Source organism: Lutra lutra, chromosome 3 (assembly GCF_902655055.1).
Source record: "Lutra lutra chromosome 3, mLutLut1.2, whole genome shotgun sequence".
NCBI lineage: Eukaryota > Metazoa > Chordata > Mammalia > Carnivora > Mustelidae > Lutra > Lutra lutra.
This window is the reverse complement of record NC_062280.1, coordinates 97,146,536-97,166,747: the sequence shown is the minus strand read 5'-3', so window position 1 is coordinate 97,166,747 and position 20,212 is coordinate 97,146,536. Positions and strand designations below refer to the sequence as shown.

The following is a 20,212-nucleotide window of genomic DNA, read 5'->3' as shown; positions in this document are numbered from 1 at the left end:
TAAGAGCTACTATAAAGCTATAGCAGTCAAAACAATGTGGTATTGGCATAAGAACAGGTAAATAGGTGGATGGAATAGACTATAAGAGTGCAGAAACATCTCACTTTTATATGATCAATTAATTTCTGACAAAGGTATAAAAACAACTAAATGGGAAAAGGAAAGCCCTCTCACAAATGGGGCTGGCATAAGTAGGTAGTCATATGGGGGAGGGATGAAATTTGACTCTACCTCACACCATAAACAAAATATAATTTGAGAAGGATCATATACCTAAACATAAAGCTAAAACTATAAAGCTTCAAGAAAAAAAAAAAAATAGAAGAGTATCTCTTTAACATGGTAGCCAACAGAAATTTGTTGGACAGGACACAGAAAACAGTAAACATTTTTAAAAAGACAAGTTAAACATCATCAAATTAAATTCTCTCTTTATAAGAAAAATTAAGTGAATAGGCAAGCCACAGAATGGCAGAAATATTCATAAAATACCTGTAGGACAATGGACTTACATCTAAAATAAAGAACTACTACAACTCAGTAATAAAAAAACAAATGACCCAACTTAAAAATAGACAAAAGACTTCAATAGCCATTCTGCAAAAGATGTACAACTAGCCAATAAACATGTTTAAAGATACCAAGGGAAACGAGTCAAAGTGGTCAAAAGATACAAGCATCCAGTTGTAAGATAAATAAGTTCTGGAGATGTAATATACAGCATGGTGACTATAGCTAACAACACTGTACTGTGTATTTGAAAGTTGCTAAAAGAGTAGATCTTAGAAGTTCTCACCACAGGAAAAAATATTTTTAACTATGTGAGGTGATATATGTTAAACTTACAGAGGTAATCATTTTGCAATATATACATATGTCAAATATGATGTTGTACACCTTAAACTAACATAATGTTCCATGTTAATTTATCTCAATAAGACTTGAAAAAAAAAAGAAAAAACTAAAAGGAAATATGTTCTTTAAAATGGTAAAAATAAGTAAATAGATAAAGATACTCCACATCATTAGTTCACTGGGGAAATGTAATATGAGAAACCACACACATCACTAGAGTGCTAAAAACAAAGAGACTGAAAACTGCATTGCAAAGGATATGGCACAACAAAACTTCAGTATATTGCTATGGAACACACTCCTACATACTCCCAGATATTGACTCAAGAGAAATGAATACATATATCCACAAAAAGACTTTACAAGAACATTCATTGCAGCTTTATTCAAAACAGCCAAAAACTAGAAACAATCTTAAGTGAAGGGACATGTGAGAACTTTCTGGGGTGATGGAAATGTTCTGCATCTTGATAGGGGTATGAGTATATACATTTGTCAAAACTTACCAAATTAAGAAAAAAACTTACCAAATTGAATACTTAAGAATCTTATATTTTAATCTATGTAATTATTACCTTAAAAATATACCGAATTCTGGGGCGCTTGGGTGGCTCAGTGGGTTAAGCCGCTGCCTTCGGCTCAGGTCATGATCTCAGGGTCCTGGGATCGAGTCCCGCATCGGGCTCTCTGCTCAGCAGGGAGCCTGCTTCCTCCTCTCTCTCTGCCTGCCTCTCTGTCTGCTTGTGATCTCTGTCAGTCAAATAAATAAATAAAAAAAATCTTTAAAAAATATATATATATATACCGAATTCTAGGGGTGCCTGGGTGGTTTAGTTGGCTAAGCAACTGCCTCCAGCTCAGGTCATGATCCTGGAGTCCCAGGATCGAGTCCCGCATCAGGCTCCCTGCTCAGCAGGGAGTCTGCTTCTCCCTCTGACCCTCCCCACTTCTGAAACTCTCTCTCTCTCAAATAAATAAATAAAATGTTTAATATATACATATATATATAGATATATATATAATTCTAGCTAACTTTACTTTTTGCAGTACTATGTATCAGCAATTCTGAAAATATTTTCTCCACATTCTGCCCAGATCTTAGTTTATTGATACCATTTTTCACAATAGGGAAACTGGGCTGTTTGAAGAAATGGCTGATTCCAGAACAGAGAAAGTACAAAATTAGCTAGAAAAACAACCTGTGTTTGAGAGTACTTTAAAAATAGTGGGGAAATAACAGGAGGACACAGGGAACAACTTGAAGGTATTCACACTGATCAAATTTATGATCTGTTCATCAAAAATAAACAATGACAGGAATGGGTTATAACCCACTAAATAAAATAAAGTCCAGAATGATATAAATATATAAATGGGTGCAGAATATATGTGACTAAATACATGAGCATATATATTTCAATAAATAAGCATGTATATGTAATAAAATCTCTTCCTTAGAATTAAAGAGTGTAGAAAAAATTATAGAGCTAGAAAATCATTACTGATAAAATATGATAAAACCAGTGGGTAAAAGTTTGATGAGGAACAAGATACTTATGTGATCCTAAAGTGTCTCCATACAAATTACTTATTAATCATGAAGGGAAAAAAATTGTAACTTTATAGTAGAGAAACTAGGTGGGCACCAACTGAACTAAATGATTAAACATCACCAATACTAGGACATACTGGTGTCATGCACCCATAATATGATGTACTGAAAAAAACAATATCATTTCTATAAGAGTCCTACCAAAAATAGATAATATATGTAATCACGAGGAACAATCAGACAAACACAAACTTAAGGACATTCTATAAAATAGCTAGACTGTACTCTTCCAAAAAAATCCAGGTCAAGAGTAAACAAACAAAAAAAGTGTTCTAAATTAAGAGAAACTTCAGAGCAACTAAATTTAATGTGATTATCGATTGGATCCTAGACTAGGAAAAAAGATTATTGGGACAGCTGACAAAATTGAGTATGGACTAGGAATAATATAATAGCATTATATTAATTTTAACTTCTGTTTTGAGAACTGTACTGTGATTATATTTTTTAAATGTCCTTGTTTCTTAGGTAATAAACTAATTTGTTTAGATGTAAGGAGCCATGATTTTCCACCTTACATATAGTTCAGAAAAATATGCATATATACACAATTATCCATAAAAAGAACATGATAAAGCAAAGGGGGCAAAATGTAAAAAATTGGTGAATCTGGGTGAAGGTTAAATAGCAGATCCCTAAATTACCCTGCAACATTCCTATCAGTTTGAAATTTTGGCAAAACAAAGAGGTATCCACCACATCAATCAATCAGTCAATCAATCAAAAGCAGGAGAGTTCAGGGCTGGATGCAATCAACCCAGTAAATTCAGGAAACTATAAAGTTTGGTATAACTAGTACACACTGTGACAATAGGGTTCCAGCAAAAAATAAGATGGTAAGCTTAAATTGGGAAAACTACAAGAAAATAAATGGAGTACTTATAAAGGTATGGAAAGCTCCATTTCCATTCTAGGCCAAAACTTCAAGATAGGACTCTGTGAAAGGGTCTGCATAACAAGAGCAGAGACTTTTAGGTAGAGCTAAGCTGAATAACTTCACAGGAAGGGACCTGAAACATAAACACTTTCCTTCTACTCTCCAGTCTGCTACCCATGTTATCTATTAGCCAAACTCAACTAGAAGCCTAAGATCAAGGGAGTATTCACATTGGTCAGTCTCCAGGGGACAAACAGTAAAGAAGAATGGAGAGTGGATCTGGAGAAGCAAACAGAAGATATCCAGGATACAAGTGGACAGGGATGGGAAAGAGAGTAAGAGTGTGGGAAAATGAGAACAAGAGAGAGAATGAGAACGAACATGATGCAGAATAAATATTAAGATCAGGACTTCAATATTAGGTAACATTGAATTTTAATTGCCTTTGAGATAGCTGAGGGGCAAAGTCCAGCAGGAAGACCTATACTCAAGACTCAAGGCTTAGGAGCTAGATCTTTGTTTACAGACAAGACTGCCTAAGTAGCACAAATAGAACAGCAATAAAAGAGAAGAAGGGCACCCAAGCTAAGAGACACTTGCCATTTTTTCACTATTCATTTATTTTTCATACAATTCATCTGTTTTTCTCCCTGTCGCTCCACTGGATATACACTTAATAAGGATGGCATAACCAATAGATACTCTTCAGTGCTTACCTTTTTTATGCTCTCTAAAGCATTACTTATTAAAAACTTTAAATATCTCTCTTTGCATTTTTCTTTTTTTTAAATATTTTATTTATTTATTTGACAGAAAGAGAGACAGTGAGAGAGGGAACACAAACATGGGGAGTGGGAGAGGGAGAAGCAGGCTCTTTGCAGAGCAGGGAGCCTGATATAGAGCTCAATTCCAGACCCCTGGGATCATGACCTGAGTTGAAGGCAGACGCTTGACGACTGAGTCACCCAGGCACCCCTGCATTTTTTTCTAATACCACTTTTTTCTGGCTTTCCTTCCACCTCAATCATTGTCTCTACCTCTTTTGTGGGGATTTCCCTCTACCCTCCATTTCGGCAACCATTCCACCTGCAATGTTGATGTTCTCTATGGCTCTACCCTTAGCTCTCATCAGAAACCATGAAGGCAGTGGAAAACATATTTAGAGCACTGAAAGAAAAAAAACGTAAATCAGGAACTCTAGATCCAGCAAAAGTATCCTCCAAGAATGAAGAGAGATTAAAACATTTCAAAACAAACAAAAACAAAGAGAATTCATCATTAGTAGACATGCTATACAAGAAATGCTAAAGAGCATACCTGTAAACAGAGAAGAAATCACAAGGAAAATTAGAAAATATTTAAGACAAATACAATATAAAACATAATATTCCAAAATTCATGAAGTGCTGCTAAAGCAGTACTTAGTGGGGACTTTATAGCTGCAAAATGCCTATAGTAAACAAGAAGAAAAATCTCAACTCAATAGTCTAGGCTTGCACCTTAAGAAACTAGAAAAAGGAAAGCAAACTAAACCCAAAGTGAGCATGTGGAAGGAAATCATAAATATCAGAGCAGATATGAAAAAAATAGAGAATAGAAAAATAGAGAAAATCACAAAACCAAAATTTGGTTGAGATAAGCTCACATGGCAAACCTTTAGCTAAACTGACCAAGAAAGAGAGAAGATTCAAATTACTAAAATTGGAAATGAAAGAGGAGGCCATTACTATAGACCTTATAGAAATAAAAAGAATTATAAGAAGAAACAATGAGCAATTGCACACTAACAAATTAGATAAGCTAAATGAAATGAAATTCCTAGAAAGATGACAGAAACTGATTCAAGGGAAAAAGAATATCTGAATAGACCTCTAACAAGTAAAGAGGTTAAATTAATAATTTTATTTTCTTTAAGGTTTCACTCATTTATTTATTTGGGAGAGAGCATGAGGCAGAGCAGAAGAAGGAGAAGCAGGCTCACCACTGAGCAGGGAGCCCAACTCAAGGCTCGATCCCAGGACCCCAAGATCATGACCTGAGCAAAAGGTAGACACTTGACTGACTGAGCCACCCAGGTGCCCTCCCCCATTGATATTTACTAAACTCAATCCAGCAACATGTAAAAAGAATTATACACCATGACCTACTGAGGTTTATCCCAGGAATGCAAGTTTTTCAACACACACAAAAAAATTAATATAATATACCATACTAGGACAAAAACAACACAGTCATCTCAATAGGTGCAGGAAAAGTACTCAACAAGATCCAACAGCCTTCATGATAAAAAAACACTCAGCAACTAGTAGGAGAGCTTCCTCAATCTGATACAGCACATCTGTGAAAAATCCCCAACTAACATTAACAAACTTAATGGTGAACTGAAAGGTTCTGTTCTCACCACTTCCATTCAATATTGTACTGGAGATTCTAGCCAGGACAATTAAGGAAGAAAAATAAATAAAAGGCATCCAGATTAGAAAGGAAGAAGCAAAATTATTTCAGATGACATGAACTTATATATAGAAAATCCTAAAGAATCCACAAATAAATTATTACGGCTAATAAACAGATTCAGCAAGGTTGTAGATAACAGATAAGTATATAAAAATTAATTGTATTTCAGGGGCACATGAGTGGCACACTTAAAGCTTTCAACTCATGGTTTTGGTTCAGATCTGATCTCAGAGTTGTGGGATCAGGCCCTGCAATGGGCTCCACACTCAGCACAGAGTCTACTTGAGTTTCTCTCTCCCTCTCCCTCTGCCCCTTTCCCTACCTCTCTCAAATAAATAAATAAATATTTTTTTAAAATAATTGTATTTCAATAAACTAGCAATGAATAATCCATACATGAAATTGAGGGGAAAATTCCATTTATAATAGTATCAAAAAGAATAAAATACTTAGGAATAAATCCAACTGAAGAAATGCCAGACTTGGACACTAAACTATAAAACATTGTTGAAGAAAACTACAGAAGACCTAAATAAATGAAAAGACATCCCATGTTCATTAAGGAGTGCACTTGTGATAAGCACCAGGTGATGTATGGAAGTGCTGAATTGACTTAAAAGATTCAATGTAATCCCTATCAAAACAAACAAACAAACAAAAACAGGTGCCTTTGGGGCGGGGGGGGGGGGCAGGAATTGACAAGCCAATCTTAAAATTCATATATAAAAGCAATGGACCCAGAAAAAACAAAACAATGTGAAAAAGAGGGACAAATTTGAAGGATTCACACTTCCAATTTCAAAACATTCTATGCAACTACCGTTGTCAAAACTGTGTAGTACTAGCATAAGAGACATTTTGAATACAAGTGCCAATACAATTAAATGAGGAAAGAATGGTTTTGACACAACCAGATATCCACATGCAAAAAATTTAAATTGTGCCCCTTATTTACACCCTACATAAAAATAAACTCCAATAGAGGCCTCTGGGTGGCTTTGTCAGTCAGACATCTGCCTTCAGCTCAGGTCATGATCTCAGGGCCCTGGGATCAAGTTCCGCATCAGGCTCCCTGCTTAGCAGAGAGTCTGCTTGTATCTCTGACTCTGCTGTTCCCCCTACTTGTGCTTCTTTGTCTCTCTCGCAAATAAATAAATAAAAATCTTTAATAAAATAAAATAAACTCCAATAGAACAAAGACCTAAATGGAAGAGCTAAAACTACAAACGCTTCAAAGAAAATATAGTTGTAAATCTTTGTGACCTTGGTTTAGGAAATAATTTCTTAAATGTGATGCCAAAAATATAAGCAACTAAAGGAAAAAATCAGATAAACTAGACTTCATCAAAATGAAACTTTTGTACTTCAAATATATGTCTAGTAAAGTGAAAAGACAACCCACACAGAAGAAAATATTTATAAATTTATGTCTGATAAATCTCTAATATTCAGAAAATATTTTAAAATTCTTACAATTTAACTATAAAAAGAAAATACAGGGGCTTTGGCCGCCTGGTGGCTCAGTAGTTAAGCATCTGCCTTCAGCTCAGGTTATGATCCCAGCATCCTGGAATCAAGCCAGGAGTCAGACATCTTGCTCAGCCTGCTTCTCCTCTCCAGCTCCCCCCTGCTTGTGTTCCATTTCTCACTGTCTCTCTGTGTCAAATAAATAAATAAAATTAAAAAAAAAAAGTAAATACATGGGCTTGAATAGACACAAAGGATCAGAATAGGTATTTCTCCAAAGACAAAAATGGCCAACGAATGCATGAAAAGATGTTCAATGTAATTAGTCACTAGAAAAGTGCAGATCAAAACCACAGAGAAATACTACTTTATACCTACTATGATGGCTTTAATCAAAAAGATGGATAATAACAAGAACTGATGAGGATTTGGAGAAACTGGAATCCTTATGCATTTCTGGTGGGAATGGACTTACCATATGGACTTACCGTATGACTCAGCAATTCCACTCCTAAGTGTATATCCAAGAGAAGTGAAAACATGCTCATGGTAAAAACTTGTATAAAAATGTTCAGAGTACTAGAGGGTATTATGCTAAGTGAAATAAATCAACCAGAGAAAAACAATTATCATAATTTCACTCACATGTGGGATTTAAGAAATAAAAGAGGATTATAAGGGAAGAGAGGGAAAAATAAAATAACCCGAAATCAGAGAGGGAAACAAACTGTAAGAGACTCTTATCTATAGGAAACAAACTGAGGGTTGCTGGAGGAGAGGTGGGTGGGGGAATGGGGTAAGTGGGTGACAGACATTAAGGAGTGCATGTATATATACATGTATATATGTATATATGTGTATATATATATATACATATATATTTTTATATATATGTATATATATACATATATATTTTTATATATATGTATATATGTATATATATACATATATATTTTTATATATATATAACACTCAGTGTTATACACAACTGATGAATCCTTGAAGTCTACCTCTGAAACTAATAATATACTATATGTTAATTTTAAAAGGTGTTCAGAGCAACATTATCATAAAAACCAGAAAGCAGAAACAACCCAAGTGTCCATCACCTGCTAAGGGATAAGCAAAATATGGTACATCTATACATTGGAATATTATTCCATCTAAAAAGGAAAGAAGTACTGATCTAGACTACAACATGGATGAACCTTGAATATAGTACATTAAACAAAAGATGCAACATATTACCTAATTGCAGTTACATGGAATTTTCAGAAAAGGCAATTCCATAGACACAGAGGATAAATTAGTTTACACTAGGAAGGGAGGAAGGAAGGAATGGGGAGTGCCTGCTAATGGGTATGGGATCAACTTTGGTGTGATAAAAATGTTCTGGAATATTGGGGCACCTGGGTGGCTCAGTGGGTTAAAGCCTCTGCCTTTGGCTCAGATCGTGATTCCAGGATCCTGGGATGGAGCCCCGCATCGGGCTCTCTGCTCGGCAGGGAGCCTGCTTCCTCCTCTCTCTCTCTCTCTCTCTCTCTGCTTCTCTGCCTATTTGTGATCTCTGTCTGTCAAAATAAATCAATAAAATCTTTTTTAAAAAATGTTCTGGAATAAGATGGTGGGACTGATTACACAAATTCATAAATACACTAAAACGCACTGAATTATACATTCGAAAGGCTAAATTTTAAGTTACGTGAATTATTTTTTTTAAGATTTTATTTATTTATTTGACAGAGAGAGAAAGAGAGAGCAGGGGAGGGGCAGAGAGAGAGAGGGAGAAGCAGACTCTACCTGCTGAGCAGGGACCCCGATGTGGGGCTCAATCCCAGGACCCTGGGATCACCAACTGAGCCAAAGGCAAACACCCAACCAACTGAGCCACCCAGGCGCCCCATGAATTACATTTCTTAAAGGGAGGCAGGGATCTCCTCCATCTCCAAATCCTAATCTTCTTTTCAGAGGCAACTAATGTTATTTGTTTCATGAGTACCATTCCTGAAATAGACTGTATACATACAAAAGTATATTTCTTTGTCTATAGGTCCCTTGTTAAAAACAGAAATACAAGGGGCGCCTTCGGCTCAGGTCATGATCTCGGAGTCCTGGGATGGAGCCCCACATCGGGCTCTCTGCTCAGCAGGGAGCCTGCTTCCTCCTCTCTCTCTGCCTGCCTCTCTGCCTGTGATCTCTCAGTCAAATAAATAAAATTTTAAAATCTTAAAAAAAAAAAAAAAACAGAAATACAAGCATAGCAAATACACTGTCGTAGACTTTTTCTCTTTACAATAAAACCTCAACATTATTCCTCTTTACAATATAACTTAGTGATTATTCCATTTCAACATATGTAAGTATTCCTCATTCCTCTTGTTTAGATATGCTATGGTTTAGTTTGCTAGTCTTTTGCTGCTACAAATAATGTTGCAATTAATTTCCTTGTGTATATTTCTATTATATGTGTAGTAGTGGAACATTTTTCTAGAAGTAAAATTTCTGGTTGAAAATGTTTTTATTGGGGCACCTGGCTGTCTCAGTGGGTGAAGCATCTGCCTTCAGCTCAGGTCATGATCTCGGGGTCTTGGGATCGAGCCCCACATTGGGCTCTCTGCTCAGCAGGGAGCCTGCTTCCCCGTCTCCCTCTGCCTGCCTCTCTGCCTACTTGTGATCTCTCTCTCTCTCTCTGTGTCAAATAAATAAAATATGTTTTAAAAAATGTTTTTATTTTATTTTGATAGATTGCCATTACTGATTTAATACCTCTCTTACTTACTACATTATGAGTTCTCTGAGGACAGGGACCATTTCTGTTTGGTTGACCAGGATAATTAGATTCTAACACACTGATTGACATACTGCTTTATATATTTGTTGATGGACAAGCCTGTACTGCTTTGTTGTACAAAGTGTCAAACGGAGATTCAAAGTGATATCATTCCCCCCCCCCCAAAAAAAAAGACAACTATTCAGTTTGTAGAGATTAGAATTCTTTGGGGATTGGTTTTTGTTTGTCTTTACTTTTCAACCAGTTGTTTTTTTTTCCCTTTTCAACTGCGGCAGGTTTTCAAAAATTACATGATCAGGGGCACCTGGTCGGCTGTCTATGGAGTGTGCAAGTCTTGGTCTCAGTTTGAGCCCCACATTGAGTGTAGAGCCACACTGGGCTCTCTACTCAGCAGGGAGTCCGCTTCTCCCTCTCCCTCTGCCCTTCCCCACGGCTCATGAGTCCTCTTCCCCTCCACCATCAAATAAATAAATAAAACCGAAAAAAATTATGGGATCAATTGCAGTGTGTCATTCTAAGAAATATAGAATCCTTGGGGCGCCTGGGTGGCTCAGTGGGTTGGGCCGCTGCCTTCGGCTCAGGTCATGATCTCAGGGTCCTGGGATCGAGCCCCGCATCGGGCTCTCTGCTCAGCGGGGAGCCTGCTTCCTCCTCTCTCTCTGCCTGCCTCTCTGCCTGCTTGTGATCTCTCTCTGTCAAATAAATAAATAAAATCTTAGAAAAAAAAAAGAAATATAGAATCCTTAATTTCATCTGCAGATATCAACATGTTTTATTAAATAAATGCTTACTTCTTATATATTTCAGTTACTCAAAAGAGGGAGGATGGGGGCAGGTTGATTCGCAACTTTAAGAAACCCAATAGCGACACCTGCTGGAGAAAATGTCAGAATATGCTTTGAATCCATTAAATGAAACATTTTAGATCAGTTTGTTTCTCTTAACTGAAAGGATTTGTTATCTTATCATAGGAGTGCTTGTAATAAGTAAATATAATTATATTTAGGGAAGGTTCTTTGATCCTCTGTCAAGTTACAGTTAAAAAATTTTTTTTCGGGGCGCCTGGGTGGCTCAGTGGGTAAAGCCGCTGCCTTCGGCTCAGGTCATGATCTCAGGGTCCTGGGATCGAGCCCCGCATCGGGCTCGATCTCAGGGTCCTGGGATCGAGCCCCGCATCGGGCTCTCTGCTCAGCGGGGAGCCTGCTTCCTCCTCTCTCTCTGCCTGCCTCTCTGCCTGCTTGTGATCTCTCTCTGTCAAATAAATAAATAAAATCTTTAAAAAAAAATTTTTTTTTTCAGGATAAAGTCATTTTGGGAACTGATTACCCCTTTCCACTAGGGGAGCTGGAACCTGGGAAATTGATAGAATCCATAGAAGAATTTGATGCAGAAACAAAGGTATACGTCTTTTCCTTCATGGTTTTCTTCCTGAATTTTTCCACTCAATTCTTTGGTTTCAGAGTACTTTCAAATGTGACAACAAAGAACAAGGGAAACATTATGCTTAATATTCCTAGAATTGTTACTAGAAATAGTGGAACTATTAAAGGGCAACTATTAAAGGGCATCTTCCCCTATAAAAGGGAAGATGTGGTGTATATATACAATGGAATATTACTCAGCCATAAAAAAGAATGAAATCTTGCCATTTCCAGTGACACAGCTGCAGCTACAGAATATAAAACTAAGTGAAATAAGTTGGTCAGAGAAAGACAAATACCATATGATTTCACGCAAATGTGAAATTTAAGAAACAAAACAAACAAAAGAGAAAAAATAAGACGAACCAAGAAACAGACTCTTAACTATAGAGAATAGATGGTTCCCAGAGGGAAGATGGAGGGATGGGTGAAATAGGTGATGGGAATTAAGAGTATATTTATCTTGAGAGCACTGAGTAGAACAACTGAATCACTACATTGTACCTGAAACTAACTTTACGTTAACTACACTGGAATTAAATTTTTTAAATTATTTTTTTAAAAGCTGAAAGTCAACCTAGTACAACTAAATTCATAGAGCCAAAACCAGAAACTGTAGAGAAGCATATCATAGTATTTATGCTTGTATGTTAGATGAACAAGAAAAATGTCTAAGTTTTTCCTCTAACATTTCCGTAACAAATCTACCGTTTTCAAAAATTGTAATGATTCTGGTTATTTGGATATTGAGATTAAAGTCTTGATTAACAAATACTCAAAGAACCAAAACTCTCAAGTAACGATTTTTTAATTTTGGCATTTGATTTTTAGTGTGGGTAAATGATACTAAAATGTACTACAATGCTGCCACTGCCTATTCTGCCCCTTCAGCTTATGAACCAAAATGAATTTAAAATCAGAATCCATGTCCTCAGATCCCCTCTCCTTTGTCATCCCCCTCCCATCCCACCCATACCCCACAATAAAACAAGTTCTTCCTAAGGGATTCACTGCAAATCACAGCTGAGGTCAAGGGTGGCCAAAGATGAAGACACAGGGATATATAAACTCTTAATGAATCTTATAAAAGTCTTCATAGGGCGCCTGGGTGGCTCAGTCAGTTAAGCGTCTGCCTTCTGCTCAGGTCATGACTCAGAGGTCCTAAGATTGAGCTCTGCTCACGGGCCCCCTACTCAGCAAGGAGTATGTTTCTCCCTCTCCCTCTCCACTTCCCCTCTCCCCGCTCATGCTCCCTCTTTCTATCTTTCAAATAAATAACCTTTTTTTAAAAAAAAAAGTCTCAGTCAAAATCCTTTTGCATAATTCCTCGCTTCCTTCTAAACTAGAATCCACGTTCCCTTAACCAAAATTAAACTGAAACCAAATTACCTTAAGTCTCCTGATCTGACCTTTACCAGATAATTATTATTATTTTGTGCCTCTAGTTCTTTATTTTATGTGCTTATGACTTTTAAGGTCAAAGTTTAAAAAAAAACTCTTACATGAAAACGTTACGCTCATAAATTCATGACATTCTATACAAGGTTACCATAAAATTATTTATAATAAAATACTGAAACAATCTACAGGATAATAGTTAAATAAATAATATATCCATACAATGGAATGTATATACCCATAAAAAAATTAAAAATCAATTTTGAAAGTATCTTAAGTTTAAAAAGCAAGGTACAAAACAACGAATACAGTGTACTTCCATTTGTGTTTAATACACTATCCACTTGTGAAAAAAAGTCCATATACCTAAATATAAGTATTTGCTTATATATGCATAAGATATCGCTGGGAAAACAGACAAGAAACTGGTAACTCTGGGAAGAAAAAGTACTGGTTAGATGGCAGTAGTGAAAAGAAGCATCTTACAACCTTTGAATTTTGAGCCACATAATTTGTGGTCACCCATTTGATGACCACAGCAGCACTGGGAGGTAGACAGGAAGATGCATTCCACCATGTAAATGCAGAGGAGGAAAACAAGATTTAGGTGCTGGGTGATTTGCCAAAGTCAATATTAACTGTTAGATTATAGCACATGGACCCAACACCAAATCCGACATGCAAAAATGTATCTTCTTCAAATGATAGTTGGTACCAACCTATTTTTAAAAGCAAACAGTTTTCTCTTCTAAATCTTCCTTTTAAGATGCGGATGACACAAGTGTGTTTCAGGGAAGAACCCTGAGTAAGAGGTCCCTGCCTCAAATCCCTCACTGTCCAAGGCTGTGTAAGAACCCTGAAGTGATCAAAATATTTAGAGATGCATTAATATCCACAGATATTACACAACCCCATGCATGTTTGCTTCTACTCTCAGCTACATGGGGCCCTTTGCAAGCTGGACGTATCTCTAGAAGTTATCCCCTTAACTCACAGTATTTTTTTTTAAGATTTTATTTATTTATTTGGGGGGGGGAGGAAGCATGTACGCATGAGCAGGGGACAGGCAGAGGGAGCTGCAGACCCCCCCCCCCAGCAGGGTAGCTCAATGAGGTGAAGGCACAGGCTTAACCAACTGAGCCACCCAGGTGCCCCAGCTCACAGGAGTTCTTTCTGTAGGGTTAACCTAGTCTATAACTGGAAAGAAACTGAAGAAAAATTTGGCAGGCCTTTTTTCATCTGAAATCTATAAATTTACATATTTGCATATTCTGAGGTGCTTCATCTACCACTTCTCTTGTGCCAAAAGAAAATAACTTTTGTTCAGGCCATGTGAAGGGACAACACATATGTCTAAAAACTGGAGGATGTCTAGATGACTTCTGGGCACTATTTCCAGCTCACCTGTCCCCCAGACCTAACCTGTACCTTTTCTCTATTAAGTTGACCTTGAACAACACGGAGTTAGTAGTGTTGACCCTTTTATCAAAATCCACATATAACTTTTGGCTCCCCAAAAACTTAACTACTAATAGCTTGCCACTGACCAACCAAAATCCTTACTGATAACATAAATAATTAACTCATATTTTGTATCTTACTTGCATCATATATGTATTCTTTCAATACCTAACTTTTTACAATTTTTTCAGTAATTCTAGGCTACACAGTTTGTCTGTGTTTTTTTTTTCAAATTGTCACAAATCTCTGAAGAATTTTCCAATATACTTATTGAAAATATCCACATGTAAGTGGACCTGCGCAGTTCAAACCCGTGTTGTTCAAGGGTCAATTGTATTTGTCTCTAAATAGTCCTTGAAACCCATTAGAGGGTCCTACAGAGGTTTCTAAAGAAGGGCATTTTTCCGTAAGGGGGCTTTCCCCCTTCTAATTGTCCTTTCTTCCCATGACCAAGTCTCAAACTTAGAATTTAAATAGTGAGGCAGAACAGGGGTCAAGAGATTTGTTGTTCAGAGGTGCCTGGATGGCTCAGTGGATTAAACCCTCTGCCTTCAGCTCAGGTCATGATCCCAGGGTCCTGGGATTGAGCCCCACATTGGGCTCTCTGCTCAGCAGGGATCCTGCTTCCCCCTCTTTCTCTCTGCCTGCCTCTCTGCCTACTTGTGATCTCTGTCAAATAAATAAATAAAAATCTTTAAAAAAAATATTCACTGTTTAACCTGCTAATATTTTTCTCTCACATTGGGAAATTCATCTTTTAAAAACCTGATAAAGACATTCAGCAAAGTATTTTGAAATAACCATTAAATAATACTTTAAAACCTCTCTTTTCTTTTGCAGGATAAACTCAAAGCTGGCAATGCCTTAGCATTTTTGGGCCTTGAGAGAAAACAATTTGAGTGACTGAATTTACTACAAAGGCAAACATTCAAGAAGATATTTTTTGTTTTTAACTATGTATCACACATGCATTACTAAAATCTTATTTTGTGCTATTTTACCCAGAAGTAGAATATCCACACATGTTCTCAATTATTCATAACAAAAATGACTCTCAGAATATATTTTCATTCTGAAAAACAGCACATTATTTCATGTGCAAATCAAAAATGATATTCCCAGAACTTTTTAAATTAATGTCAGAAATAAAAAGCAAAAGGTCATTAATGATTTATACGTAGAAAGACCAGACTCATTCTGGAGGGCTGAGGTAGGTTCTCCACTTTGAGCGGGTATATGTGAATAGGGAAGGCCCCCCCCCCAAAAATTATTTATTCATTTTTATTTCATTAGCCCACAACCGGGCCAGGAATGCTTTACAATCCAAAAAAATAAGTCATATATACATGTTACATAACCTCTAGAGAGCTTATAGTCCAATTAAAGAGGCAAGACACATGTTCATGGAATAATAACTAAGCAATACAATAGGAGGCACAGAAGTTTCAGTAAGAAAAACTCATCTGGATTCAAACTTGGACAGATCTTCACAGAATTTGGGCTGAGTCTCTAAGGATGGACAAGCCTAACGGGAAGATGGGAAATAGACAAAGAGGCCAAACTATTAAGAACAGGGCTTTTAGACTGAATGAGAACTTACTTATTCTGGAGAAAAGTTCCAGTCTGTAATTTACTTTTACCAGAAGCTCTTTTAGTTTAAAATACTGAGCAAAATGTGTAAAGCTAGTTATGGAGATTGAGCAAGGAAATACCAGGGTAGCTATGTTCTACTGAGTTCATTTATGGTTGCCCTACCCAGGCTGCTGAAAATGAAGTTGGTCCTGGGAGGGGTAATGAACATCTGTGGTTCATGTACCTCTGGCTGAATTCTAAAACCAAATACAGTTTTTCAAAGTGATCCTCTTGCTTTAAACTCATTCATAGTTCTTTTCCATCTTATTAGTCCAGAAAACCAAGAGTTGAGTATCGGCAAGAATTTTAGGTGATCTAACTTGCTAAACTACACCTATCCCATTATTTTCACTTTATTTAGTTCAGTATTCTCTCTCTTTCCTGCTCCTCCTGTTGCTTTCTAGGACAACATGGTGGGAATGTAAATTGGTGCAGCCACTCTGGAAAACAATATGGAAGTTCCTCAAAATACTAAGAATAAAAATACCATATGATCCAGTAATCCCACTTTTGCATATTTACCTGAAGAAAATGGAAACACTAATTCAAAAAGATTGTGCACCTCTGCATTCACTGCACCATTATTTACAATGACCAAGATATAGAAGTAACCCAAGTGTCCACTGATAAATGGATAAAGATGTGGGATGTGTACATACATATATATGTTACATATTATATATTTAATTACATATGTAACATACATAATATTCCATGGTGTGTATATGCATAATATATATAACGGTAAATGTTATGTATATTACACACACAAACGCAGGTGTGCACACACCATGAAATAGAACATTACTCAGCCATTTTCTTAAAAAAGAATAAAATGTTGCTACTCATGACAACATGGATGGACCTAGAGGGTGTTATGCAGTATTTATTGAGGGCTTATTTAGTGCCAAGAATCAATATAGGTGCTGGGATGATGTAAAAACAAACAAGGTTCTTGCCCTCAATTGTGCCTATAATCTAGTTAGGGAGACAGGTATCAGTTAAGCAACAAACAGATATAAAATTGCTACCATAACAAGAGCTAGAAAGGAGAGGCACATAGGAGGTAGAAAGTTTATAAAAAGAAATTTTAATTATTATATAAATTTTAATTTTTATGTAAAAATAAAATTTAATTAATCACAACTGGGAAGAGACTTCTCAAATGAAATGTTGTTTGAGCTGTGATTGGAAGCAAGAGGTGAGAGGTAAAGGGAAAGAGGTGAAGAGGAGAGAGGGAAGAATATTTGAGACAGAAGGAACAGCATAAATGAAAATCTTATGGCAGGAGAGAAAAGACAGCAAGAAATAAGACCACTGAGACTGGTGGTGAGAAAGCAAGACATTTTTGGTAAATGTGGTAAGTGGCAAAATCATGTGGGGTCACAGTTCAGCTAAAGAATTTTATCTGTCAAAAAGCAATGAAGTCTAAGTGGGGGAAGACATGACTGGAGTTAAATTTTGAAAAGATCCTTCTGGCTCTAAAACAATACTGCTCACATCCCGAATCTCAAAATTCTCTCGGGAAAATCACTCTTTCAGCCTTTTCTCTCTTTCGTCATCTAATACACAAACTTCCCCAAAATATATCCATTAAAAAAAAAAAAAAGAATCCCACCACCATCAGATTCCAGAGGACATTGATTCACAGCCATCCAAGCATTTCTCTTCCTTTTACGGTACCCTTCCCCATCTTTTTGACCTCCCCTAAGAAAGAAATCAGATCTGACTCAATTTTTATTATCCAACCAAAAAACATCAACTTATATTCTGGGTAATTAAGATTAACTTAATGAAAATAAATACCCACTTTGTATTTGCTTAAGAGAAGATTCTAAGGCTTTTTTCCAATCAAATTGAATAAAATTAAATATTTTAAATATAAAACACTGCTAACTTTTATTAAGTACCTAAAATTTTTAGGGTTTTTTGAAAAGTCAATACATGATTATGTTAGAATAGTTCAAAAAGATCAAATTCAGGGGTGCCTGGGTGGCTCAGTGGGTTAAAGCCTCTGCCTTCAGCTCAGGTCAAGATCCCAGGATGCTGGGATCAGCTCTCTCTCTGCCTGCCTCTGTGCCTACTTGTGATCTCTCTCTCTCTCTCTCTCTCTCTCTATCAAATAAATAAATAAATAAATCTTAAAAAAAAAAAAAAGATCAAATTCAACCCATCCCAGAAGGAACCATTTTTACCTATTCTTTTGGATATTCTTGCAAAGATCATCAATGATTATACAAGCACTTACTTGAGCAGATTCCTTTGTTCACTTTACCCAGACAGTGACATCTTGCTTTTTTGTTTCTACTTAATACCTTGGTGGTCATTCCACATATAAGCTGCCTTCTTTTTATAAGAGTCTATCTTAGTTTGGTAACTTTAGTTTGGATGCATTCTAAAGCTCTACAATTTTAAATCCAGTTCACAAATTTTATATCTTTGATGTCCCAATTTATATCTTTTTATCTGATGTATCCATTAACAAATTATTATAGTTAGTTAATACTGCTTTTGTCTTTTAACCTTTACACAAGCTTTATAAGTGATTAAATCAACACCTCTGCAACATTAGATTATTTTGTTAGTACATATTTGCCTTTACCAGTGAGATTTACATTTTCCTATGTTTTCCTGTTACTAATTAGTGCCCTTTTATTTTTAGCTTAAAGAAGTCCCTTTAACATTCCTTGTAAGGCCAGTCTAGTGGTAGTGAACTCCTTTAGCTTTTCTTTATCTGGAAAACTCTGTATCTCCCTCAATTCTGAAGGAAACTGCCAGGTATTCTCGGTTGGCAGTTTTCTCTCTTTCAGCATTTTGATGCCTTCTTCTTTTTAATACCTGAACAGTGTTTTGTTGCAGAGAAGTACCAAATCATCCAAGCTTCAATTCAAGGATCCCTTCCACTCTTCTGCAGTGATAAACTACAACTAAGAACACCCTCATGACATAAAATGTTGAATATCTTTGAATATGCTTTATTTCCATCTGCATATCTTCCTTGTGAGGTGTGGGTTCAGTTCTTTTACCCAGTTTAAAATTGGGATGTTTTCCTCTCAACAAAGTGGTTTTAGAGGGAACATACCTCAACATAGTAAGAGCCATATAAGAAGAACCCACAGCTAACATCATACTCAATGGTGAAAAACTGAAAGCTTTTCCTCTAAGATCAGGAACAAGACAAGGACCTCCACCACTTCTATTCAACACAGCAGTGAAAGTCCTAGCCATAGCTCAGGCAACAAAAAGTAAAGGGCATGCAAAAATTGGTAAGGAAGAAGTAAAACTGTCACTATTTGTTGATATTATATATAGAAAATCCTGAAGAGTCGACCAAATGATGCCTGGATGGCTCAGTTGATCCTGATTTTGGCTTAGGTCATGATCTCAGGGTAGTGAGACTGAGGCCCTAGTCTGGCTCCAAGCTCAGCGGAGAGTAGGCTTCCTCCTTCTTCCTCTCCCTCTGCCCTCCCCCAGCTCGCACTCTCTCTCTCTCTTTCTCTCTCTCTCTGTCTTAAGTAAATAAATAAACAAATCTTTAAAAAAAAAAAAAAGACTCTACAAAAAAACTGCTGGAACTGATAAATGAATTCAGTAAAGTTGCAGGATACAAAATTAACATATAGAAATCTGTTGGCATTCTACACATTAATAATGAAGTAGCAGAAAGAGAAATTAAGATAATTCCATTTATAATTGCACCAGAAAGAATAAAATACCTAGGAATAAACTTTACCAAGAAGTGAAAGACCTGTACTCTGAAAGCTATAAAAGATGACCCACACAAATGGAAATATAGTCCATGCTGATGGACTGGAAGAATCAACATTGTTAAAATGTCCATACTATCCAAAACAATCTACACATGTTCAATCCCTAACAAACTGTAACAGCGCTTCAGCCGATCCTAAGGGCTAGTTTGTTTCAAGTTGACACACTCCTTACTTGCTGACCTAAGACCCTGGATTTGTGACAGAACTAATTTATTTTCTTTGAGATATGCAGACCATTGGCCTTGAGGAGTAGAGGACCAGAACTCTACCAGGCTACAGAAGCCAGAAATCCTGTTTGAAGCCAGCTCAGCTTTCTGATTAGCCTAAAATTTTTTTAGCAAAATGATTTTACTGACCTCCCTTTGTGTATCTGTAAACCTGGCCCTCTTTTGCAGAAGGAACAGAGTACTCCTACATATCATGAAACAAGAACCAGACCCCATCACACAGTCCCCAAACACTGAGATAACT

General features: G+C 36.5%; 1 protein-coding gene and 1 long non-coding RNA gene across 2 annotated transcripts in view; one reads left to right on the top strand and one right to left on the bottom strand.

Annotated features, from left to right (window-relative positions):
* The window catches only part of ACMSD (aminocarboxymuconate semialdehyde decarboxylase), an 85,446-nt gene extending 69,850 nt beyond the window's left edge, over positions 1-15,596 (top strand). The window contains exons 9-10 of the mRNA XM_047722519.1: positions 11,359-11,457; positions 15,180-15,596. Coding sequence (XP_047578475.1) covers positions 11,359-11,457; positions 15,180-15,242 — 162 coding nt within the window. The 3' untranslated portion in view covers positions 15,243-15,596. The remainder of the gene's footprint in view (positions 1-11,358; positions 11,458-15,179) is intronic.
* Positions 1-20,212, bottom strand: part of LOC125095944 (uncharacterized) — a 52,797-nt gene that overhangs the window by 26,464 nt on the left and 6,121 nt on the right. The gene's annotated exons all lie outside the window — the stretch shown is intronic.